Source organism: Cloeon dipterum, chromosome 2, assembly GCF_949628265.1.
Source record: "Cloeon dipterum chromosome 2, ieCloDipt1.1, whole genome shotgun sequence".
Taxonomy (NCBI): Eukaryota; Metazoa; Arthropoda; class Insecta; order Ephemeroptera; family Baetidae; genus Cloeon; species Cloeon dipterum.
This window is the reverse complement of record NC_088787.1, coordinates 35,455,430-35,479,811: the sequence shown is the minus strand read 5'-3', so window position 1 is coordinate 35,479,811 and position 24,382 is coordinate 35,455,430. Positions and strand designations below refer to the sequence as shown.

The window sequence follows — 24,382 nt, the reverse complement described above, 5'->3', positions numbered from 1 at the left end:
TTATACTGCGTGCCTCCCGGGTTGCATAAAATACTCAACTAATCGAAAATTGAGTTGACATTGGTCGAGATAGTAAAATTCTCCTTGGGCAAAATTTAAAAATATTATAACTTTTGTCCAAATTTGTGCCACTTAATATTTTGTTTTAAATTCCTCTTCTAATTTTTATAAAATTTTGAATCCCTTTTATTGTACCAATACAGGATTACATTCGAAATTGCGTAACTTTGGATTATAGTTATAGGTTAGTTAGAATGTTTTTCTTTGTTCAAGTATGAATAATCTCTAATAAACCTAATAAAGACTTACAATAGAAGGCACTACTTATCTCTCGTTAGTTAGGATGTTACTTTTTTTTGTAAGAATAATTATTTGTTCAATGTAGAAATTTGATGAAATCATATTGTTCAATCTTGTTTCGGGCGATATAACCACACTTGCTTGCCACTATATAAGCATGGATTCGATAGCCCTCGGGTTTTACTCGAGTTATTTTTCCACGAGTTATAACAACGGGATTGTGTGGGAGTAGTCCGCAGACTTAGATCATTCAAGTTGGCAGAGTAAGTGGTGAGAGAATTTTATTGATTTCATTATTGAGCTTACTATTTATTTTCTTAAATTCATTTCTGGATTCTGGAAAGTAGAATTCATTTAATGTTTATTCCTGTCTGTGTATTCCGGTTTATCAATAGAGTGTTCTCAATTGAGTTATTTTCACAATTAAAATATTCAAAATTAAATACGTTAAATACTCTGCTTAAAAAAGGCAAATTTTTGAATAATAAATCAGCTAGATTATTCCTGACTAATAAGTTGCAATTCACAAAATTGTTTCGGAATTAATATCAAAGGGGGCATCATATTCATTCAAAGAAAGGCAAAAAAGATTCATTTTAGCATTTTAGAAAAATACAGAATTTTTATCTTAATTTCTTCCACCAATTTCAACTCATAACGCAACACCTTTTCCATTCAAGCGATTCAAATAATGCCGCCAATTCTCCTTCCCCGACAGTTCCAGGTCACGTGACAAAACGAAGCTCTGTGATTGGTCGGTTGCTCCTGCTCGCTCATCCGCCTCTCCGCCGTTCAGCCGGCAAAAATCAGCGATTTGATTGGTCAATGTCAATGGTCAGTTGTCAGTGTGTTGCTGAAGAGAAGAGTTAACTCGTTTCGTTTTGTCAGACACTGTTTTCTGTTGTTTTTGTTTGAGTTTAAAAATACGGGATTGTAGCGGCGAATTCGTCGCTTCCGTGGCAGTTTTGGAATCGAAATTTGCCTAAATCCGTCTTTTATCCCTTTTATCTACAGTTGATCAGTGCGAATGCGAAGTGCATTTGCGTGCGTAGTTGAGAATTTTCCAGTTTGAAAATGGCAGACGTTGCAAGAAGGCCGCTTCGATTGACTCGTCGCACTGCTCAGGTATTTATTTATCTATCAGACTCATGATATTTAAACGCGTGGTTAAGTGAGACGGCTCGGTCGGCTCGCGATCCCCGAAATTCTTGTGATTTTTCCTTCTTTTCGCCTCAATGATCACTCCTCAAAATGGCGGTCCAATGTGGGCGATAAATTCCATAATTATGGATTTCTCGGATTACTGATGGAATTGTTATTATTTACAGACCGGTTTGGAGTATGCGGAAAACGCTCTGCCTAACTATAAGAATGTGAATGTGGTGCTTAAAGCGGCGCCAGTCCAACACGTGAGAAGCGCACTGGGCTTGATTGGCAACAAAAAGGCGACGGCCCAGATGGTCACCACTGGAAAGGGCGGCCTCGGCGTCAGGAAGCAGAACGATGCCACGAAAGACAAGCCCGTTTTGGTCAAACCAAAGTATAAAATAATTTAATGCTAATTTTTATATGAACTGAATTATGAAATTTTGCACCTGGCAGACTGGCAGGAAAGCCTGCAGAGCTGAAGACGGGACTCCCAGTGCGGGAAAAGAAGGAAGCAGTGCCGCCGACCGCCGGCACGACCAAGCCTGGCGTCATTCGCCGCATCGCCAACATCCTGTCTGCCCAGAAAGCGCAGCCAGAAGCCAAGCCCAAGCAGGCGGTGACCCTGGCCGCTCCGAAGACTCGCATTGCGGTGAAACCGACAGTTAGGCCCAAACCTGGCAGGGTGGAGGCTCAGGGCAGTCAACCCGACTTGAGCGGCTTCTCTCAGGAGGAGAAAGCCAATCTCGAGAAGTTGAACAAGGCTGACTCTGAGGACGCCCAGTATGTGGCCATTTATGTTCAGGACATTTTCTCGTACATGAGGCACCTTGAGGTTCGTTTTTTTTTCATCTGAAGTGGAAGTCCCTTTTTCTGAATATTCTTGTTCAGGTTGTGTACTGCATTCCGGATGCGTATATCAAGCAATGCAAATTCATGACGAATCTGATGCGTGCGACAGTTGTTGACTGGCTGGTCGGCGTCCACCGCCAGTTCAAGCTGATGCCTGAGACGCTGTACCTGACAGTTTCCATCTTTGACAGATACATGCTGGTGAGAAGCCATTGAATTTCAACTTGTTTTAAATGATAAAATTAATGTACCAAGTGATTTTTGAAAATATTTATACCGCGGAAAATTGGCCACCCACTTTCATATCCCTCTGCATCGCGCGCATGAACCATTTGTTCGGGATGAAATTGTCTCCAGGTGGTAAACCTCTCTCAGAGCTAACTTCACTCCTATCAGCTGACTCGAAAAGTTATTAAAGGGGGCGGGTCGAGACACGAGCCAATTTTCCGCGACACAAACGATTATTTTCTTTTTTACAGACTGCCCCGGCTACTCCCAAGTCACAGCTGCAGTTGGTGGGCGTGACCAGCTTGCTGATCGCGTCCAAATACGAGGAGATCCTGTGTCCGACCATCGCCGACTGCGTCTACGTCACGGACAACACGTACACCAAGAAGCAAGTCGTGGAGATGGAGTCGAGGATCCTTGGCGGGCTGGCCTTCAGCATCGGCCGCCCGTTGCCGCTGCAGTTCCTGCGGCGCTACACCAAGGTTGCCGACGCCACGTACAAGGAGCACTGCGCGGCCAAGTACTTCATGGAACTGCAGCTGGTGCGCCACGAGATGTGCCACGTGCGACCTTCGCTGCAGGCCGCGGCCGCCCTGTGCCTCTCGTTGCTGGTCAACCTTGACCAAGATTTGTACGGCGAGTACAAGCAGGCTGACAAAAGTCCCAGCGACACCCTGAAGCGCCTCTGGAGCCCACCGCTGCATTACTTCTCTGGATTTTCCTTTGCCGAGGTCGAGCAGGCCGTCAAGCAACTTGCGCTTGTCGTCCTCAAGGGACACTCGTCCACCTTGCAGGTTGGTATTTTAATTTTATGTGTGACCCTGAAATTTGGTGCGGCGTTAGGAAGTTTTTTAGAATCTGATTTCGCGATTTACAATTTAGAGTTGGACTCAATTATGGCCGCTCTCTATGTCTAGCAAACCCAACAGCACTCCAATTTTCAAATATCTTTGACTTTAATAAATCTGTTTTTTTGTTTAACATGAATGTGTCCTGGAAAATATTTTGAATCTTTTATTTCAGAACGTGCGCAAGAAGTACTCGACCAAGAGCGTGTCTGAGACAAGCCAGTTAGTTGAAGGACATCTGGACAGGATCAAATCAATCAGGGATTGAATTGTGTTCATCATATATGCTATTTCAACCAAAATTGTCATTAATATACTGATTATGTGTTGAGTTACAAACAGTTTAACCAGCGTCAGAATTTTGTAAATACGGTAAATACATAGTTTCAATCTTTGAATATGTCCATTTTTTATCTGCCCCAGTTGTATATCTTTGTACGTCGCCGGAAGCAGCTTACTCGATCAAATTGTTGTTAATTAACACTCGAATGTAACCCTTTTAATTATTTGTACATTTTCTATGAAAATCCGTGTATTGTAACTGTTTTGATATTCGACACTGAAATTTTGTATTATTGTTAGACAAATTTGTAAATCTAAAATTTGCTAATGCACGTGATCAATGAATCAAAATTAATAATTATTGACCCTGATTTTCGATTTAAGATGTAATTATGCAAAGAGAAATAAACTCATAGTGATAACCTCTAATCTTAACTAAAGAAACGTGTTTTAATACCAAAATATAACACTTCTACTTCGAAGAGATTTAGAAAAACCAAAATTCTCAAGCTTGACCGCAGTAATATCTTATTATTTCCCAAATGCGTGTTGGGCGAAAATTTCAGGTTCTGTGTTTTTGATCTGGCAGGATTTAAGGAGCTTTCATTTGGACTGTTTAAATCAATACTTGCAGTGATTTATTTTCAAAGAGTAGCATACGTCAAGTTTATTTCAAAGGTCATTTAACAAAAAATATAATTGAAAAGTCATTTCAATCTCATGGACAGACTCCATTGTGTTTGTTATACTCCTTCACCAGTTTGTAGCAAGTGTCCAGGCGAAAGTGCAAAAAGGCCACATCTACTTCCTCATCAGACTCATGGCTGGAATCAATCTCTTGGCCGAACTGAAAATTGACCAGTTTGGGCAGAAGGGTGGATGCGGTCTTCATCATGCGATTGGCCGCGTTGAATTGCTGTTCATAGAACATAGGGTTGTTCCTGTGATCGAGAATCACGCTAAAGGCACGCAACTCCTTCAGAACGTCGCCCTTTTCAATCATCTCGGTGCATTTTTCTAGATCAGACAAGCTGAAGACACCTTTCATCATCAACTTCCGCAGTTTAGGGGCACACAACAGGCTGGATGCTGACCGAATCTCCTTACTATAACAAAAAAATAATGAGATAAGAATAATTTAAATGGCTGGATTCACACCTGTTGATCCAAATCAACTCGGTCAACTCCGGAAAAACTTCCTTTGTGGTGTCCAGCACGGAGGCATTTACCAGGTGCAGCCTTTCCAATTTGGGGCAGAGCAAGGAAATCTTTCCAAGAGCCAGATTTACGCTCGGATGAGTGCTCAAGATGGCCAAAGAGTGAAGTTGGTGGCCAAAGGCGGCCAAGATGCGCTCCACAATGTCCAAGCAACTCACGCCGTGGAAGATCAAGGCCTCAACCTTTTTTGAAATGCAGCACCGTTTTGATGCATTGCTCTTCGAAGTAAGCGTCCTCAATCTGAAAAAAATAATATACTTGATACAATCCTATAGGACTGAAAAAAAAATGAATTTCCGCGGTATAAGAATAAGCTTGTCCATACTAAAAAGGTGTAAAAATTACCACGAGATGGGTGATGTTTGGATACTTGAGAGGCAGTCTAGTTCGAGCCCTTCATGCAGCATCTCCCGTTCTCCCAGGGTAATGAACCTTCTCTTCAGGAATGGCGGCATCTCCTTCTCGTCGGAAGAGAGTGGTAAATATTCCCAGTTCTGAGCGAGGGTGTAATCAAGATGGGGAGCCACAGTGGCGAAAAAATCATGGTGTTGCGAACGCCACAGGTTGTTGACCTCGAGCACCCTGAGATTCTGCAAGTTTCTCTTGTGCTCGCTGCCATCCCTCAAATCATGCTCCACGTGCCAAAGGGCGCCGACACTGGCCACTTGCAGATTGGGCAAAGAGCCGCACAGCTTGCTCAGGTCAGAAAAGCTAGGCTCGGTCACATTGAGCAGCAGGTTTTCTAAGCTTCTTCATTTGGCTGAGTGACGGAAGCAGCAACTGCATGTCAAGGATCCTGACTCCAGCTCTGGGCCTAGACAAGGACAATTCCTCCACATTGGGAGCCAGAAAAGCAATCCAGTGGAAAACCTACATTATTTAATAAATCAGTTTGAATTAATTTCAATAAAAAATGATTAGAAAATACGGAAAATACTTGTTTCAATGCAGAATTTTCGGGGCGAAAGCTGAAGATGCCCTTCTAATCAACCTTTCTGGTGCTTGGACTCAGCAGCTGCGGGGCAGTGCCTTCATGACCTTTAGTAGCATTTCTGGGTTGCCGTTGGAACCACAGCAGCCAAACTGCAGCACTCTTTGCAAGACCTTCTCCCGCACTTGAATGGCTTTAATGAATGAAATAAAAATGCAAATTAATTTTTCTAAAATGTTCCAATCAAACTTACGTAGAATTTCAAGTTTGTTTTGCTCGGAGAAAAGGTCCAAATTGTGGGCAACGTAGTGGACAGCAAGTTTCTCTAGATAGACTCTGCCTCCTCCTCAGGGCCTCCAGCCTCACCTTCGTGAGCTCAACGAATCGAGCTTCTTTGTCGTCTTTTTCCATCACGAATTCCGTCTAAAAAGCAAATAACGCAAATCAAATTATCCCCTGAGAACTAATAAGTGACCTTAAAACAGAGAAAGAAAACAAAATTAGCCAGAATTTGGCGGCCTGAGGCCTGATGCCGATTTACTATAATTTACATGAACGAAAACAATCACATTCGGCATCATTGACGCCACTTCAGACCAAAGCCGAAATTCTTTGAATTCGATTCATCCTTTATCCGCCGTTGAGGGCACTAAAAATGAATGAATTCTCGTGTTACCTGATTCAAAAACACACGAATTACTAAAGGAAGAGGCCAGAAAAATTATTTTTTTTTTTGACAGGCTTAGATAATTTTTTATTTATGCAGTTGAGTGAGCTGCAGGACGTACATTCAAAAAGATGGCTGCGCGCCGCGCGGTTGTTGCGGCGATCAGCGCAGTCAGCGAACGTAAAATTAGCGGGAAGGACCAGAAACAGAAAGAGGAAGAAGACAAGAAGTAGTATCGCCAAGGGCGCCAAGTAGCAGCCACGCCCCATTCGCGAAGCCGACGAAAACAGAATTTTCATTTTCATCGCGTATTTAATTTTGTCTTGGTCAAAATCTTCGATCATCCTTGGTTCACCATGTCCAAATTGCTAGTGAAGTGGGCCAATTTTGGTTATCAGACGCGAGAGATTCGCACTGCGATCGTATTCGGTAAAAAAATCTAACACTATTTAGTTATTATATAAAAGTAGTTAATGTTCACGTTTTCGGCATCTTTCTTTGGATTTCTTATTTAAATTTGATTGAAAGGGATAGCAGGGATTTAAATATTTTTCTGTTTAATTTTCAGGCACAAACGGAGAAAATGTGATTATTGTTCTCGAAAATGATGAGGTGCTTGCCTTCGGAAAAAACCAAAAAGGGTGTCTTGGAGCTGGCGTCGATGGTGAAGTGAATAAAGAGCTCGCGCCCGTTAAGAATTTGCGTGGACAAAGAATTGAAGGTAAAATTGACATGTCAACAATGTTTTCCTGGATATCTATAACTATATGCAAACACTGAATGATGCAGGATTTGCATGTGCTGGCGATGATGACGGCAAAATCTGCATTTTCGCCATTACTGGATCTGGTCCCGTATTCTCCTGGGGAGAAAATGGATTTGGACAGCTTGGATTAGGAACCACTGAATACACCAAAGTGCCCACCAAAATTTTAGGCTCTCTAAAGCACAAAAGGGTTGTCCAAGTTGCTTGCGGCAATTATCATTCACTAGCTCTGACCTCGGAGGGAGAGGTAAATAAAATTATAATACTTTTTTGTAAATAATCCATTTGATTCTATTGCTGTAAATCAGGTTTACGCTTTCGGTCGAAACAAGGAGGGCGAATTAGGTTTGGGGACCAATTACGACCAATCGTTTCCACGAAAGGTTGACGGACTGCTGGATGGGACAATTGTAACCTCAGTTGCTTGCCACAATTTCTCCTCTTTAGCGCTCTTACATTCTGGAGAGGTATTTATTATTTCTGTAATCCATCGCTTTTGCGAGGTTGTTGAAAGTAATATTTTGAATGCTACGATTTCTTATACCAATCCAAGTACTTGGATCATCATGGTTCAGAAATGATGTATTATTGCTTTCAATTCTTTGCATTTTATTATTTTCTTGCAATTTCAAATTCATGCACTCTTTGTATTTTCCTTCAAGCTTGTATTTTTATTAATAATAATTACAGATTTTCGCTTGGGGTGACAACTCTAACGGAAGAATAGGATTGTGCCACACAGTTCACCAGGCATGTAGTCCCAGCAACGTGCTCAACCTGGAAGGAGTCTTGATTTCCAAAATCGTCAGTGGACGAGATTTCACTCTCGCTTTGTCGGACGACGGCAAGATTTACTCGTGGGGAGTAAACAAGAAAGGTCAGTTGGGAACTGGGACTACCGATGGCGTCAGCATACCAACCATTATATCATCAGAGATGGGAAGGTGAGACTAAAAGCTGGAAGGATCATTTGTTTTAGCGCAATTAATGTACGAACAGGGTTACAGAAATTGCTGCCTCTCTATACGAGAGCCACCCGTGCGTTGCAATCACGGAAAATCACCAGGTGTACATTTGGGGCAGTTGCAATGGTATGAATAGTACCATACATTACGTCACTAACATAATTAAATTTAATTTTAGGTCAACTTGCCAAGAAACCAATGCTCACTTCCTTCTTGTCTTTGGATGAAGTTTTTACTGTGTTCTATCCTCCAGTGAGCTACCAACGTTTTCAATTGAAAATTACAACAGATGAGAGGAAGAGGAAAGGCTTGGTGAATGAGCGTCTACGAAAAGCGTTTGACAATCCTGTGAAATTTCTTTCCTCGCTAATAGAAAATTTCCTTTATCTTTTTTCTTATTTTAGGAAACTGCTGACTTTGCATTCATTGTCGAGGGGAAGAAAATTCACGTCCACAAGAACCTTTTGACTATCGGCAGCGATTTGTTCAAGAAACTGTTCCTTGGAGATTGGAAGGACAGTTGCCCAAAGTATAAAGGACTCTTTTAATTTTATCTTGTTTTATCTTTGAATTTTTCAGGGAGCAGATCGTCGAGGATCACAGCTATGATGCTTTCTACGCGTTCCTCAAATACTTCTACACGGATGAAGTCGATTTTACGCATGAACTCGCTCTTGGTATAAAATAAATTTCGTCCGATATTAAGAATAATTTTTAAAATCAATTTTACAGACGTGTACGCCTTAGCCCACTTCTATCAGGTGACTGATCTGATGGACGAGTGCGAAAAGATTCTTAAATCAGGTATGACAGTGCAAAACGTTGCTGCTGTTTACGAGAAGGCACATTTGTTTGGAGCTAAGGTCAGATTAATGTCTAAAAATTATTCTCGATTTTAATATTGTTTAATTTTTGGTTTAATAGGACCTGTGTGAGTTCTGCTTTAAGTTTTGCAAGGGGCACTTGATTGATGTCGTGGACAATTTTGGGACTGCTGACAGCAAGAGAGAAGTCTTCTTCGAGGTTTTCAGTTGGGCGGCTAATAAGAAGTAAAACATGGAATTAGTTTTCACTGATCAGTTGCACATGCAGGTATTTAAAATTGTAATGCTAGTTCGATAAAATTTGTTTCTACGAATTCTCTGTTTTCGCTTTTATCCTATTTTATTTAAAAATTGAGCTACAAAAGAACTTGATACTGGAAAATTTTAAAGTAAAAGCAACACATATTTGAGCCTCTCTCTTTACACGGTAGCAGGAATTCTTTACGCTTATTTGCTACACTACTACTGTTTTAATATTGTTCGAAAATAGTACATTTCTGCTTGACCAAAATTAAAAAAAAGTGAAGTTGTTAATTTGTGTCACTAATATTTTCTTAGAATTTTGTTCTACATTTTATTAATTTGAGTTTTGGAATTGAAACAATTTTTTCAAATTTATACCAACAATATTTCACAGTGCTCAAATTATGATATGTATATTCGGAGAATTTCTAATTTGAAATCAAGACAATAAAATGCGTTCATCATGATTTTGGGAGATGCTCTTATTAATTAAATTAAATAAATATCTGCGTCAAAAACCATTTAGTTGGTCAAAAATGGTCAAGGCAAAGCCCAACCACCGTTCCTGGTCCCTGGTGCCCCTCAAGGTCACATTTTTAAAGCTGTATGGAAACTTAAGGGTGGAGAACAAACACCCATCTGTTGTTCACAACAGGTCAAGGCGAGTCTAACGAGGGATAGTTTGTTTTTTTTCCTGAAAAAAACCTGAATTGGATTTGCAAAAATCACGAAAATTGGAAAAAAATTTGACTTTATTTCGCGTGTTTCGAAACGTTGCAACTCTATATCTCTGGTTCTAAGCATAGAAAAAGCAAAAATTACATGTTGTTGGACTCGTCTCAACCTCTTCTGAGTAGCTAAAGGGTTTAGGGGTGATAACTTTACACCCCTAAGTTTCCATGCTTCTTTAAAAATGCGACGGTGAGCGCGGCGCCTGGAACGGTAGTCGCTTTTATTATTATCAAAATTGCAAAAAGAGGATGAAAGGGGATGAATGTATGCACCCCCTGACCCCTTCAGCTGCTCAAAGAAGATCGAGACGAGAGTCAGATGGTTGGTAGCTTTGGCTACTGAGATGCTTATTAGTGTTTTGACCGAAAGCATATACCTGATTTATGGAAACAGAATAAATTGGATTATCTACAAAAATAATTTAAATTTCACCTCTCCCTCTGACGTCAAAGCTAGGGTATGAAAATAACCACAAGCCACTTGGACAACCGTTTTGTGCTCAAGGGAACCCGAAATTTTGGTAGGCACTTTAGTGAGTTCGTCGGTTCCTAATCCAAGCTGTCCATATTTATTTTCTCCCCAAGAGAAAACGGAACCAGATCCTGAGATGGCAAAAATGCAATCGCAAGTACACTCAAACCCTATGCGTATATCAGATTTTCATTATTAAATATCAACAGATATTTCTTACATGATTTATACCTTCAATTTTCCGCTCACACAAATTTTCAATGCGCTTTAGCACTTTCACTTCACCTTCAACGCCAGCTCCAAGACACCCATTTTGGTTTTTTCCAAAAGCAAGCACTTCATCATTTTCGAGGACAAAAATTACATTTTCACCATTTGTGCCTGAAAATGAGGAAGATGATAACATAAACAATGTTTATATCAATGTTCGCCCTTCCCAAATTAAAGGTCTTTTGCACAAAAAAAAATTAAATAGGCAATTTTTTGAAGCTTACGTTGTGTGGTCTTTCTTGACCTTGCGAGCCTTCCAAGACCTTTGAAGAATACCAACTTCATCGTTAATATTCTTCCAACGTCCAATTTGGAAAAAATAACAGCCTCGATCGGCGCATGCTGCAGCTGCAGCAGCAGAGGAAGATTAACACGTGATAGTAGTGTGCTGGGTTGCCGCAGCTGCCATGCAAGCACAGAAAGCAATAGGGGGAAACCACCTAGCACGCCACCTGTCAAGGTATAAGGAGAAGCAAGATCAGGCAAAACCCAACCTCCGCAGCTCGCATTGTCTCCTGGCAGCTGGCCCGCCAATTTTAAAGTATTTATGGGAAAGGGTGAATATAAGGAGACTCTGCCGCACTTCGCCAGCGCGCCTGTCGGAAATCGAGGCTCCTCATTGGTCTATCTCCTCTCCCTCTCTCTCAAAACTCAGGGTAAATGTAGGAGACACCAAGAGCGGGGAAATTATAGGTGGGGGCAATCGTTGATGCTGGCGCGTCCCCACTCCAAAATTTTCCACTCTCGGCATTTTTTATCTTTGGTCTTTGCATCTTCCTCCTTCACGTTCACGGCTCGATCACAATGCCTTCGCTATTCAGACGTCAGGAGGCTGAATGGTCAGCCAAAGCCAACCATCACTTCGAGCCAAATAGGCCGACCGAAGCATCTCATTCCCTCTCCCTTCTTATGCTATCCTGGCACTTATATGGTTCACTTTGTGTAACTCGGGTTGCATAAATATCATCTCATACTCTTATTTTTGTAAAAACACGTTTCAAATCCATTTGGAACTTTACAGCAGTCAAATTCGGTTAGACAGCAGATGCATTCTTGTTCAGAGAAGTTATTATTTATTAACAGTTTTGATCCGGATCGAGATATCATTTGCCGTTTTACACATTTCGGCGAAAAATCTTTAATTTGGCCACATTTCTAGATGCGTGTTCTCATCCCTTTTTCTACATTCTTAATGAGAAATGAGATTCAAAATTTGTTGCCTTCTTTTGTTTGTTTACAAAAAAAAACACCCATCTTAACTGTAACATTTCCCGCGCAACAGCTGTTTTGTAGTTTGTATGCGCCTCTCGAAAAGCTCTTACCACCGACCTCAGCACAACAAACAGGAGAGGATGCGCAATGCGCACCTTTGAAGGTCTGTCGGGCATAGCTCGTCTCCCAGGTGACGTCACATAGGGGAAAACATTGCATATAATAAATTTCCCGCTCAAATTAATTCCAATATGGCGTAACTGCGACTCCGTGACTCGAAAACCCAGACTCGAGAATAAAATTGCTGTGCGTTCCTCGGACAAGAAACACAGTGTAAGGAAAGGAGAGTTGATACTAGGTGGCAAGAAAGGCATCAGAGCTGATACTCCACTACTCCTTTCCTTACACTGCAGCGAAAGATCGGTCGTCGCGACCAATGAGCATCTCTCTGTAGAGATCTGGCGCATCTGATTGGTCGCCGCGCTGCGGTGCTAAAAAACTCAACTGCGCAGTTTACTTTTGTGTCGTTTGTCAACAAGCAACATGTTGGAACCTGTTCATTTTCGTCGCGCCAGAATATTTGGAATATCAGGTAGGATTTTAACGATTTCAAAGGAATTTGTTGTTATTCAATAAGAGGAATGTGTCAGGAATGATATTATCTCAAAGATATGCGATTCAAACTCACGATGACACAGATATTTCGGGAATATAAAATTTGACCACCTTTTAGCCAAATAAAGGCCCGTCAGAGATTAAGCAGTAGAGCCCTGCACAGGTGTAATAGTGCGGGTTGGGTTTAAACCCGCAGTTAACTGCACCGCGAGGCGCGTTGGTTTAGTTTTTTGTCAATTCTGGTGGGTTGCGGGTTTAATTGTATGCGGGTGCGTTTTTATGCACTAAAAACCGCGAAATATTTTGTGAAGCCACCAACCGATGGCGCCACCATATACTTTCAATTTAAAAGCACTTTGCTCTGCAATATCAGAATAAATCCTGGTACTGTGCATTCTTCACTTAATATTTATTCGGTGACGTGTGCTGAAAACTTATATCGGTTAAGCCAATCGGCGTGGAATCGTGAAAAGGTTTTTATAAATATAATATAAAATATTTCCCCACTTTTCTGCGGCGAATGGCTGGACTGATTTTGGTCTTCAGTACGTCAAAAGAAAGCACAGTAGCAGGATTTAGTGTGAATTTGCAGCGGAAGTTAATTTAAATTAAATTTTGTACCAAAGTATTTTTATTCCTCCATTTCGACCCTTTTTTGGACAGAAGTTTTAATTTCTCGACTTAGGAGCGGTGAAATCGTTCGTGCCCCGGAAAAATAGCCTATCTCTCGGGCCCACTCTTTTTATCCCTCTGCATCGCGTTTAGTTATTTTCAAGAAAAAATAAGTCGGCTGGGAAAGTGCATGTTAGCCAAGTGAAAAAATGTATCTGCGGCGCACTAATTCCGCTTTTCTAAACTAATGTAAATCATTATCAGGGCGGCTGTCATTTCCCCGTGTTGGTCTTTGTCAAAAAAGCGCTGTCAATGAGCTCGTCTTTTCTCACGTGGCTCATCGTTGTTGGACGAACGCACTTACAGGGTAAGGCTGCACCCGGTTGCTTTTCGAGTCGAGAGCGTGAGCGAGCGGCACAAAAAAACAAGGACGGCTGTCGAGGTCAGGTCGAGGTGGACCGCAAGAGCGAGCTCGAAGCGGCCGTCGTTCGCGTAATGAAGGAGGCCAAATAAACGCCTGCACCAAAAAACGCACTTATCAACAAAGTGATCGAGCAGGTCAAACATCCTTTTATCTTCAATATTTTCATTCTGTTAGTGATCGGCAAATTTTGATGTCTTCATATCTTTTGTTTTCGGGGAATAGAGAACTTAAAAATCAAATTAAATTCAGTGCAACATTTTTTATTGATATTTTGCCGAACTGTTCTCCAGATACAGAGCCACATAGTGACTATTTTCTTCTTCTTTTTTTTTAATTCAAAGTGCTGGAAGCTGGTTGGTTTGCATCGTCAAAAACACAAAAAAAATGTAAAAATAGCACAGGAGTCGCGCTGTTAGGCTGCCGAGAAGCAGTCTGATGAGGAATAATAATGTTCTAATATCGACGAAGGCACTACTTGGTCTTCCCAAAGATCATCGTGCTCAGGCTGTCCGTATTCATCAAACTCCAATGAGTCGACTTCATTGTCAGTTAAAGGTTGTGGCTCATCCCCGTACGTGAATTCCTCCTCTGAGTCATTCGGCACAAACATTTTTCCCACGGCAGCCTGGACTTCGAAGTCGTTCGCGGCTCTGCTCTTCATTTCTAAAAAATTAAATGTAAGACAATATAATGATTAAAATTTAAATTTTTGGAATTGTACAAAATAAAATACAAACGAATGAAAGAATTAGTAAGCGATTTGACCGCCGCGACAAATAATGCCAAAAATGTAGGGAATGCGAAAAATATTATCTAAATCAAACGGATTTATGCATTGACCGTCCGCATCCTCAAAATATTTGAAATTCCAGGCATTCGCGGCTTGCTGCGTTCTGTGAATTCCGACAAAATTCAACAATTTTAATCTCAAAACGGCAGATTGAATAACTCAAATTAATTGACATCAAAATATTTACCGTAAAAATTTGAAACCTCCACTGAACAAAAAAATAAACTGCTGAAGAGTTTCCACAGTGATTTGAAATCGATATTCTTTGAATTTACTCACTTTTATCGAGACTTCCTTTCCAAACGGCGCTTAGCTAGCTTTGACGTCAGAGGGAGAGGTGAAATTTAAATTATTTTTGTAGATAATCCAATTTATTCTGTTTCCATTAATCAGGTATATGCTTTCGGTCAAAACACTAACGGAGAATTAGGTTTGGGAACCACGGACGACCAATCGCTTCCACGAAAGATTGGTGGACTGCTGGACGGGACAATCGTAACCTCAGTTGCATGCCAATTAGTCTCTTCTTTTGCGCTCCTACAATCAGGACAACCATTGCAATTGCGAATTCGTTGAAAATACTCATTATGATTTTACTAGGATATATATTATAAATGCAGTTTTATTTAAACTATTTCTGAATTAAAATTTTGCTTCCATTTGAATTAATGGCCATGTTCATTTGCAAATTTATAATTTTCTTGTAGACAAAATTTAGTTAGTATTTTCCTAAAAGCTTATTTGTTATTATCTTAAAAGATTTGCGCTTGGGGATACGACTCCAAATGCATGTTTGGCTCTCCTCCAACTACATACAAGGAACATAGTCCCAGCAAGGTGATCGGCCTGGAAGGAGTCGTGATTTCCCTAATCGTTTGTGGACCCTTTTTCACTCTCGCTTTATCTGACGACGGAAAAATTTACTCATGGGGAGAAAACAGCGAAGGCCAGTTGGGAAATGGGACTACCGAGTTTGTCGAGAGCCCAACCATTATCTCAACAGAGATGGGAAGGTGAGACAAAAAGCTGGGATATTTGTTTAAGCGTAAATTATCTTTTCACACAGGGTTAGAGAAATTGCTGCCACTCTATACGAGAGCCACCCGTGCACTGCAATCACCAAAAAGAAAGAGGTTTACATCTGGGGCAGTTGCAATGGTATGAATTTAAATAAAATGCATTGATTGCCGAACTTATCACTTTAAACTAATTAAAGGTCAAATTGTTTTGAAACCATTGCTCACTTCCTTCTCGTCATTGGACGGAGTTTACGCTGTTGCCTCTCCTCAAGTGACCTACCAACAATTTCAATTGAAAATTGCAAAAAATCAGAGCATGAAGAAAGTCTCGCTAACTGAGCGAGTAAGAAAGGCGTTTGACGATCCTGTGAGATTTCTATTCACTCTCATTGACAATTTCCTTAATATTTTTTCTTATTTTAGGAAACTGCTGACTTTGTATTCATTGTCGAGAAGAAGAAAATCCACGTGCACAAAAATATGTTGATATTTGGAAGCGAGGTGTTCAAGAATTTGTTCCTTAGAGTTTGGAATGACAGTCGCAAAAAGTATTAAGGTGTAATTTTATTATCTTAATCATTTGATTTTCTTTTCAGGGTGCGGATCGCTGAGAATCGTCTCAGCTATGAAGTCAAGGAACACAGCTATGAATCTTTCTACGCGTTCCTCAAGTACTTCTACACTGATCAAGTTGATTTCACGCCTGAACTTGCTCTTGGTATAAAATTAATTTCGCATTTATTTAGAGAATAATTTTCAATGATATTTCTATTGCAGACGTGTATGCCACAGCCCGCTTATTTCAGGTGGCAGATCTGATGGACGAGTGTGAAAAGATTCTCAAATCTGGCCTGACAGTGCAAATCGCTGCTACTGTTTATGAGAAGGCAATTTTGCTCGGAGCCAAGGTGGGATAGATCTAGAAAAATTATTCTAAATTTTAATATTAATTAATTTTGGATGTAGGACCTGTGTGAGTTCTGCTTTGAATTTTGCATGGAGCATTTGGTTGATGTCTTGAACAATTTTGAGTCTGCTGACTGCAAGAGAAAAATCGTCTTGGAAGTTTTCCGTGTGGCGGCTAATCAAAAGTAAAACTGGTGGACAAGTTTTTCATTGATTAGTAGCACTATGCATGTTTTCAAAATATTTTTTCTGTAAGGCAATTGTGTTGCTAATTCCAGTTTCAAAAAACTTGTTTCTATGAATTTTCTCGCATATTTACTAATTAAAATTTTGCACTAGATTTATCTCCTACTTTAAAAATTTAAACAATCCAGACAATTTGAACTTTCGAATCATTTTAAAGATTTTTAATCAGAAATTTTGGCGTGTTGTCGGCTTACATGGTTTATTTCAGCTCCTTTTATGCTAAAATAGTATTTGAAAGTTCCCGCTTCTGCTCAGCGAAGAAACAAAGGATGTCGGACTTATTGGCAAGCCGTAAACTATCCCTCTTGACTCGAGGAATTTCCCCTGCGCTTCACCAAATCTTGGGTCATTATTCTGTCATAATCGCAGTCGAGATAAAATGTTGTAACATCAGCCGCATTTTTCATAAATATTTAATGTTAGCTTTAAAATTTTTATAAATTGGCTTGTGAAGGAAAATGATGTCATCAAAATTAACAATCAGTCAATTAAAAACTGAAGTTATTTTTAATTTGGTTTTATGAAATTTTAGTTGCGTTTTCACCCCTTTTGCCAGAATGCACGGTGTTGTTTCCAGATTCCTGCTGCCGAAATAATTAACCATATATTCTTTTCGAGTCGATCTGGGAGAGAACGCAGCAGCGTGTTGGGAGGGGAAGGGAGCGCAGGGAGGCTTTCGCTCGTTTTCCCCGCTTTTCACCTTTCATTACTGGACTGCACCTCTGAGAGAGCTGAGCGTAAGTTGAATGAATTGCAAGAGAGGAAATATATTTCTTTCGACCTTCAGAGTATGTACCTGACGTGACCCTGAAATAAAAAATGTCAAAATCGTTCAATTTTATCAACCTTGGAGTCTTTTAATAGAGGTTTTTGCCGCTCTGTAGCTCAAATATGAAGCCAAAACTGCTGAATGACAATCCTGAAACCATACCTTGAAATAAGAGTGATAGCCATTAATCGTGACGTGAGATTAAAAAAGGTTAAACTATCTTTAATTTAAGAAATGACATCCTGTTTTTTTACACACATACGAAGTTAATATGAAGTGTTTAAAATAAACAATCCCATTCTTACAATGAAATGTTATTAAATGCATAAATTTATTATACTTTTAAAAATAAAAATTTTGGAAAACATGTAATTTTTTGCAATTCCACGTAATAAAGTTTTCATTGTAAGATTAAGATCGTTAATTATCATCACTTAATCTGCTCAATTTTAACTTCGTATGTACATAACAGTAGGTTATTTTCTTAAATTACAGATTTAAAAATTTAATCATTTTCAATATCTTGTCACGATTAATGGCTACCACTATTATTTTAAGGTACGGCTTCAGAATTGTCATTCAGTAGTTTTGGCTTTATATTTGAGAGTGACTAAAACCTATTAAAAGGCTCCAAGTTTGAAAAATTGAACGATTTTTGACATTTTTTGTCAGAGTCACGTCAGGTACATACTCTGAAGGTCGATTTCGACCTTCATAGGTCCACCCTAGCCTCTCCTGATATGTCTAAGCAGGTGACACGCGAAAAAATATACTCTACGAATGAGAGGGGATCCCGCAGCCTTAAGTCATGCGCGGTCGAGCGGCCTCGAGCTGGTTTTTAATTTTAAAATTCCAATTGCAGCAAAACTGTCGGCATTACAACTATGAAACTTGGTGAGCTTTGTGCAGAATTTCACGGACTACATTTAGGCCCTAAACCTCACAAAAATCTAAGGGAGATATAAACCATAAATTTTGAATTTCCGAGAAAAGGTTGCGAAAGGTGACCTTGACCTTCGACCTGCGAAGTGTTTGCAAATGTAAAAGTTGTTTAAGATCGAAAACTAGGCTGGGCAGTGACAATTCTAGTGCGATATCTCTACGTAGTTAAGAGTTAGTGCAGCTTTAATTAACAAATTTCGTTCATCGGAGATTTTTTTAACAAACGAAAATTGAGAACGCCCCTATTCCTGAGCTTCGAAACTTGGAATACCACTATCTATTATATCAGATATTATTTTGAATTGATTGAACGTGTAAAGTTTTTTGCTCTAAATAACTTAAATATTAAATTAACCAATTAAAATGCTGCTTATTTTGATACCTCAGCAGGTAAACAAAATTTCACTGCATGAATGCCATCATAAATATATTACGAACAATAGGAAGAAGATTAAAAAGAACGCGTCAGTTAAAAACTTCCAGAAAAAATTAACTACGATAAGGTTAACAATATTAAATAGCAGAAATGCAAAATGAAATGCGAAAAATACATGATTCGACTGGAAGTTATAAAATAAGACAAATATGATGAATCAGATGAAAACTCCATAATATGCAAGAAAATAAATTATAAGTTTTCGAACACGACGTCATCCTCGCCGGCCACTCTCCAATGTCCCAGGTCTCAAATCAAAACTGATGCTTCCCAACCCTGTAAAATGTCAAAATAAATTAAAAAGATGGAAATCCAATGTAATAATCACTAGAGAAAAAATCATAATCAATTCTGAAAAATTTTACATAAATGATAAGGTTCGAAGGGCGTCCGAGGCCGATTTCTTCCGCTTAAATAATTTTTCTGCCGCTGAATCTCGCGCCCGCTTAGACCAAAATGTCTGTCTGACGTTGTCCGCCTGTCACATATCCGTCATGAACATCAGGAAGGATCTGTAAAAAAATGGCAAAAATTCGTTTTGACCGCAATGTTTACATTTCGCGAGCAAAGTAACTTACGTGAATGTGTACAGCTTCAATCGCTCACATATGCTCTCTGGCGCACAACAGACACGCAGAACTCTCTCTTCCCACGCTGCTCAGGCTCAGGGTAGCCTGACTTTACCTGAGACCGTCAGCAGGTGGACGGAACACGTAAAAATATACATTGCGCGAGCCGGCTACTTGAATTATGTTTTGCTAGAGTGGGCGCGGCTCTCTGCCAGCTCCAGCTGTGATACCGAAAAAAACCGCGCTTTCTGCCACCGCTTGAGCTACAATGCAATTAATCGGTTACAGTTGATTAAAAATACGCTAAAATTATAATGATTTAATGAAATAAAGGTTCGATCCAGTTCACCCTACGCTTTTAATCACGAAACTAGGCGTTTTTCTGACTGTTTGGTGATGATTCAAGTGGATGTAGAATTTTCGACAGAATTCCACAGGTAAAACCGTCGAAAGTTCGACACTGGTTTTTTAGACTTTATACCGGATGAAAACCGCGAAAACTGATAAAATACATCAGCTTAGACAGCTGGAAGCAAAATTTGACTGGATTTTCAGCGAATTAAGGGCTTTAAAGTAAGTTCGAAAACGGTGGAATTGTAGCGCGCGTAGAGGAGAATCGACGTCGATACGCTTGGTTTTGGCACATGGGGAGGGTATGAAAATAACCACAAGCCACTTGGACAACCGTTTTGTGCTCAAGGGAACCCGAAATTTTGGTAGGCACTTTAGTGAGTTCGTCGGTTCCTAATCCAAGCTGTCCATATTTATTTTCTCCCCAAGAGAAAACGGAACCAGATCCTGAGATGGCAAAAATGCAATCGCAAGTACACTCAAACCCTATGCGTATATCAGATTTTCATTATTAAATATCAACAGATATTTCTCACATGATTTAAACCTTCAATTTTCCGCTCACACAAATTTTCAATGCGCTTTAGCACTTTCACTTCACCTTCGACGCCAGCTCCAAGACACCCATTTTGGTTTTTTCCAAAAGCAAGCACTTCATCATTTTCGAGGACAAAAATTACATTTTCACCATTTGTGCCTGAAAATGAGGAAGATGATAAAATAAACAATGTTTATATCAGTTCACCCTTCCCAAACCGTGTTGAACTTATTAGAAACCAGAAAACCAAACAAAAAGACGAAAAAAATTACACGTTCGTAATGACGCGGCAGATATTTACGATATTTACGCTACTATTCGATTATATATTACCGAATACGACTGCAGTACGAATCTCTTGCTTCTGATAGCCAAAGTAGGCCCACTTAACTAGCAATTTAGACATCGCGAACCAAAAGGATTGGTAAACCTACAGAATTACGGATTTCAGTGAGATCTCAAGCGATCACCTGTCTGATAGTGATATACTCAGGGCCTGACTCTGGTAACTGGTAAACTGGTATCCAAAGAATTCACGAGCGCGCTGTCTAAATTTTGGAATTTTAGCGGCCCGCAGTCCCGCACGTAACCAACCATAGAAGCGGCCACGCCCCTCCTCCTCCAGCCCAGCCAGCAGCAGCAGCAGCTGACAATGAGAGCAGCAATGTGACAAGTGGGCAGCTGATTAGATCAAGTTTATAATCAATAATAATAATTACTTCGATTCTTTCGGCGTAAGTGAACCCACATGCATGACGGCAGAATTCAAGAAACAAGACAAGACCGTGCGCATTCTGGTAAAAAAAGGGTGAGTTCAACAAATATTCAATTTTGGGAAATTATAATTCATCTAAAATAAAACCTAATTAAAATTTCTTTATATTGAACAGTTTTTATTCGACTGATCGTTTTACATCGTTGCGGGTTAAATTACAAAATCTGTTGTTATATTAAATAAAAGAATTAATACCGTTTACAAAGCAAGAAAATTTATCGAAAAAAGCTGCGGCTTTCACGTTTATTTAATTGTTCTAGGATTATTGAAGCCTGATTTATTATAAAGCTGTAGGTTTATTTCAATCAATACTAAAAATAAACTTTATTAATATCACACAATATACAATTGCAAATTTTCTTGCATCTTATATTAATTAAAACAAGCTTCTAATTCCGTTTGTACGCATTGAGGAATTGCACGTATTTATGCTCTCCGAACTGTGCGAATTTTTCCGCGGTGAGCTGCCTGTCGCGGTCAGTACACACAACGTCCTCCTCTCCTTCGGCCATGAAATGACGCACGTCGACGCAGGAGAGACGGAACATCGCGTCAAAACGCGCCAATTTGGGCAAAAACGCGGATGCGTTTCTCGTGAAATCGCTAAAGGCGCGGCAGAATTCGGCATTCAGCACGGTAGGGTGCGAGGCCAACTGGAAATGAGTCAGGTTGGTCAGGATTTGCTGCTCCTCGACCCAGACGGAGATGCGCTCCAGGTCCTCCATGTCGAGGTTTTCGGCGCGACGAAAACTCAGCATGAAACGCTCCAGTTTCGGCGCACAAAGCACACTCGACAGCAGCGCCCCATTGCTGCTTCTGAAATTAGATAGATAAAAGGTTTTTTGAGTGAAAAGTGTCGGTATATTTTAAATATTTTTTGTATGAACATCAAAACCCTGATTAAATCGTCCAATTTATGAAAAAAAATTAACCGAATTTTCTATAGACGAATTTTTCAATTTTTTTGCGCGTCTGACAATATTATTTTAAACGTTTCAAGATCGATATAGGGCTTAAAGACTGTCTTTAACGAACTTTCTGAGCACACCAATCGATTCCTGAAGGTCGAATTATGTAATGTGGACATTTTTTCCGACTAAATAGTCCAGCGCGACGTGTGAACTTTTTCCCGCCAAAACAATGTGAAGCTACATGCGAGGAATGCGCATGCGTCAGAGCTGGCTGGATCTGCCAAAGAAGTCATTCGTAAAGGTGGTATCCCTGCAAGTGCTCAAACCAGCTCTGACGCATGCGCACTTCTCGCAAATACGTTCATTTTGTTTTGGCGGGAAAAAGTTCGCACGTCACGTTGGACATTTTGAAGGGAAAAATATCCTTCATACCTAATTCGACCCTCAGGAATCGATTGGTGTGCTCAGAAACTTCGTCAAAGATGGTCTTTAACGGCCTGAAGAGTCCGGAATACAATTCTTTTCTCCTGCGCTGTTAAATTGTTTCTCTTTCACACCGGCGGCTGCCAACGTGACCCAAAATTTCTTGCTGCGTGAGACCTACTTTATCTAAAAAATATTCTTACTCATCTGGTTCGAACGCCAACTCCCTCAAGTGCAGGAACGAGTCATTCGGCAATGCATAAGCCCGCATTTTCGGCAACACCTTTTTTGGCTCTTGCTCATCAGCAACTAAGATGGAAGGTTTCTGTTTGTCCTGCTCTTGAACGACTTTCTTTGGTCTGGTCCCCAGCTCCTCGATGATGACCTTGAAGAGGCTGAGTTTCTGAAGTCTCGGGCACGAGACCGCGATGGTTCTCGGATTAATCACCAACTCGCTCTTGTCGCAGGCGTGGATGCGCAGTTCCAGAAGGTTCGGTCCGTATTCCTGAAGGAATTGCTGGACCACTTCCACGGCAGGCACGTTGTCCAGAAATAGACTCTCGATGTTGTCGAACAGCAGCAGCGGCCTGATTTCAATCTTCTCCACCTCCAAGGAGCCGATGAAGTTGAAGAAATTCACCCTGAGGTGCGTGACCTTTGGAAAGGTCTCATGCAGAATGCGCAAGCTGGGGCGAGCACAAAGGTGGCGCAGGTCTGTCGGATTTGTGGGCAGCTCCAAGTCCTCGTCCAGGTGGTAGACGTTGTTGTCCGCGAACTTCCGCACCACCTGCAGCCCCGGAAGGTGCTGTACGCACATCCGGGTCAGGGTATCCTCGCAGTCGGCCGCGAAGAATCCCTTTGAGTTGAACAGGAAGAATTTCAGCCGCGAGAAACTGTCCACGAAGCCGTCCACGTCGTCGAATCTGGTTTGGCAGTCGAAGTCGATCCACACGTCAACGTACTGCAGCTTTGGCAGCTTTTTGCACAGCTCCTTCAGGTGCGTGTACTTGATCCTGTAGCTCTGGATCTGCAGTTTCTCCAGGTTTTCCATCTTGCTAAGCATGGCTTTCACCGACTCGTCCATCGTTTCGTCCGTCTGCACGCCGCTCACCGCCAGAATTTGCAGGTTGCGCGCGTTGAGCGCCAGGTACTCAAACCGCTGTTGAATTTATATTCAATTAGGACAAGAATTGAGTAAACAAATAAAAAACAGTCCCTTTTATGTGGTGGCTTTGAGCAACTTTAAAGGAGTTGTTATATGTGGCAGGTCGAGTACATTTTCAGCTAATCAAAGACCGCCAACGCATAAATTCGCTACTTATTTTCTTCCCCTTACTCCCCATGATGGTGGAGGGGAAATTTACAGGGAAGATTTCGCATTGGTGGTCTCTGATTGGTTAGAAAAAGTGCTCGACGTACTACCTATGAGTGGTAAAAGAACTTCTTAGCTTGCTCAGGGTTGCTAAATAAGAGATACTGAGCAGGGAGCATGAATTGCACCACGTGATGCAATATTTATTTCATAAATTTGATTGAAGACCGTTTTTGACGAGGTTTCTGAGCACACCAATCGATTCCTGAGGGTCGAAATAGGTATAGTAGATATTTTGCACGACCAAAAAGTGCAGCGTGACGTGCGAACTTTTTTCCCGCCAAAACAATATAAACGCATTTGCGAGAGCTGCGCATGCGTCAGAGCTGGTTTGAGCACTCGCAGAGAGACCACCTGTACGAATGACTTTTTTGTCAGATCCAGCCAGCTCTTACGCATGCGCAGTTCTCCCATATTCGTTCATATTGTTTTGGCGGGAAAAAAGATCGCACGTCACGCTGGATTTTTTGGTCAGAAAAATATCAATTTTACCTAATTCGACCCTTAGGAATCGATTTGTGTGCTCAGAAACTTCAACAAAACACTCTTTAGAAACATAATTATCCTTTTAATGAGTTAAAAGCGCTTTCTAAAAGCGATCTTTTTTCCCGCGGTCCGTTCTGATCAGTTCTGCGGTTGGCAAACAATGACGTATACCACCGCCGGCCAATCAGAGCGGCCGCTTTTTTCAGCTAACGTGAAAATAGATCGCTTTTTTCCAAAGTTAAT

General features: G+C 40.7%; 5 protein-coding genes and 1 long non-coding RNA gene across 6 annotated transcripts; 3 read left to right on the top strand and 3 right to left on the bottom strand.

Annotated features, from left to right (window-relative positions):
- Positions 1-1,149: 1,149 nt before the first annotated feature.
- Positions 1,150-4,090, top strand: LOC135935729 (G2/mitotic-specific cyclin-B2-like). The gene is made up of 6 exons (XM_065478275.1): positions 1,150-1,425; positions 1,629-1,840; positions 1,903-2,281; positions 2,338-2,499; positions 2,778-3,320; positions 3,550-4,090. Exons 1-6 carry the CDS (start codon positions 1,375-1,377, stop codon positions 3,640-3,642), a joined length of 1,440 nt encoding a protein of 479 aa, XP_065334347.1. The 5' UTR covers positions 1,150-1,374; the 3' UTR covers positions 3,643-4,090.
- A 209-nt stretch (positions 4,091-4,299) lies between these two features.
- LOC135937586 (uncharacterized) lies at positions 4,300-6,216 on the bottom strand. Its single transcript, XM_065480744.1, has 5 exons — positions 6,172-6,216; positions 5,600-5,744; positions 5,223-5,538; positions 4,815-5,114; positions 4,300-4,762 (listed from the first exon to the last, which is right to left on the bottom strand). The coding sequence occupies exons 1-5, from the start codon at positions 6,214-6,216 to the stop codon at positions 4,375-4,377; spliced, it is 1,194 nt and encodes a 397-aa protein (XP_065336816.1). The 3' UTR covers positions 4,300-4,374.
- Positions 6,217-6,741: 525 nt separating this feature from the next.
- On the top strand, positions 6,742-9,452 carry LOC135936746 (RCC1 and BTB domain-containing protein 2-like). Its single transcript, XM_065479684.1, has 11 exons — positions 6,742-6,901; positions 7,041-7,193; positions 7,262-7,485; positions 7,547-7,705; positions 7,929-8,182; positions 8,238-8,329; positions 8,382-8,551; positions 8,608-8,732; positions 8,783-8,880; positions 8,936-9,066; positions 9,128-9,452. The coding sequence occupies exons 1-11, from the start codon at positions 6,829-6,831 to the stop codon at positions 9,254-9,256; spliced, it is 1,608 nt and encodes a 535-aa protein (XP_065335756.1). The 5' UTR covers positions 6,742-6,828; the 3' UTR covers positions 9,257-9,452.
- A 5,733-nt stretch (positions 9,453-15,185) lies between these two features.
- LOC135937585 (RCC1 and BTB domain-containing protein 1-like) lies at positions 15,186-16,510 on the top strand. Its single transcript, XM_065480743.1, has 7 exons — positions 15,186-15,409; positions 15,463-15,554; positions 15,613-15,782; positions 15,839-15,963; positions 16,012-16,133; positions 16,193-16,323; positions 16,382-16,510. Exons 1-7 carry the CDS (start codon positions 15,186-15,188, stop codon positions 16,508-16,510), a joined length of 993 nt encoding a protein of 330 aa, XP_065336815.1.
- A 1,635-nt stretch (positions 16,511-18,145) lies between these two features.
- On the bottom strand, positions 18,146-19,804 carry LOC135936795 (uncharacterized). The gene is made up of 3 exons (XR_010574388.1): positions 19,293-19,804; positions 19,080-19,226; positions 18,146-18,990 (listed from the first exon to the last, which is right to left on the bottom strand). It is a non-coding gene; the product is annotated as an uncharacterized LOC135936795 (long non-coding RNA).
- Positions 19,805-21,324: 1,520 nt separating this feature from the next.
- Positions 21,325-22,589, bottom strand: LOC135936285 (uncharacterized). The gene is made up of 2 exons (XM_065479045.1): positions 22,485-22,589; positions 21,325-21,763 (listed from the first exon to the last, which is right to left on the bottom strand). Exons 1-2 carry the CDS (start codon positions 22,550-22,552, stop codon positions 21,337-21,339), a joined length of 495 nt encoding a protein of 164 aa, XP_065335117.1. The 5' UTR covers positions 22,553-22,589; the 3' UTR covers positions 21,325-21,336.
- Positions 22,590-24,382: the final 1,793 nt, after the last annotated feature.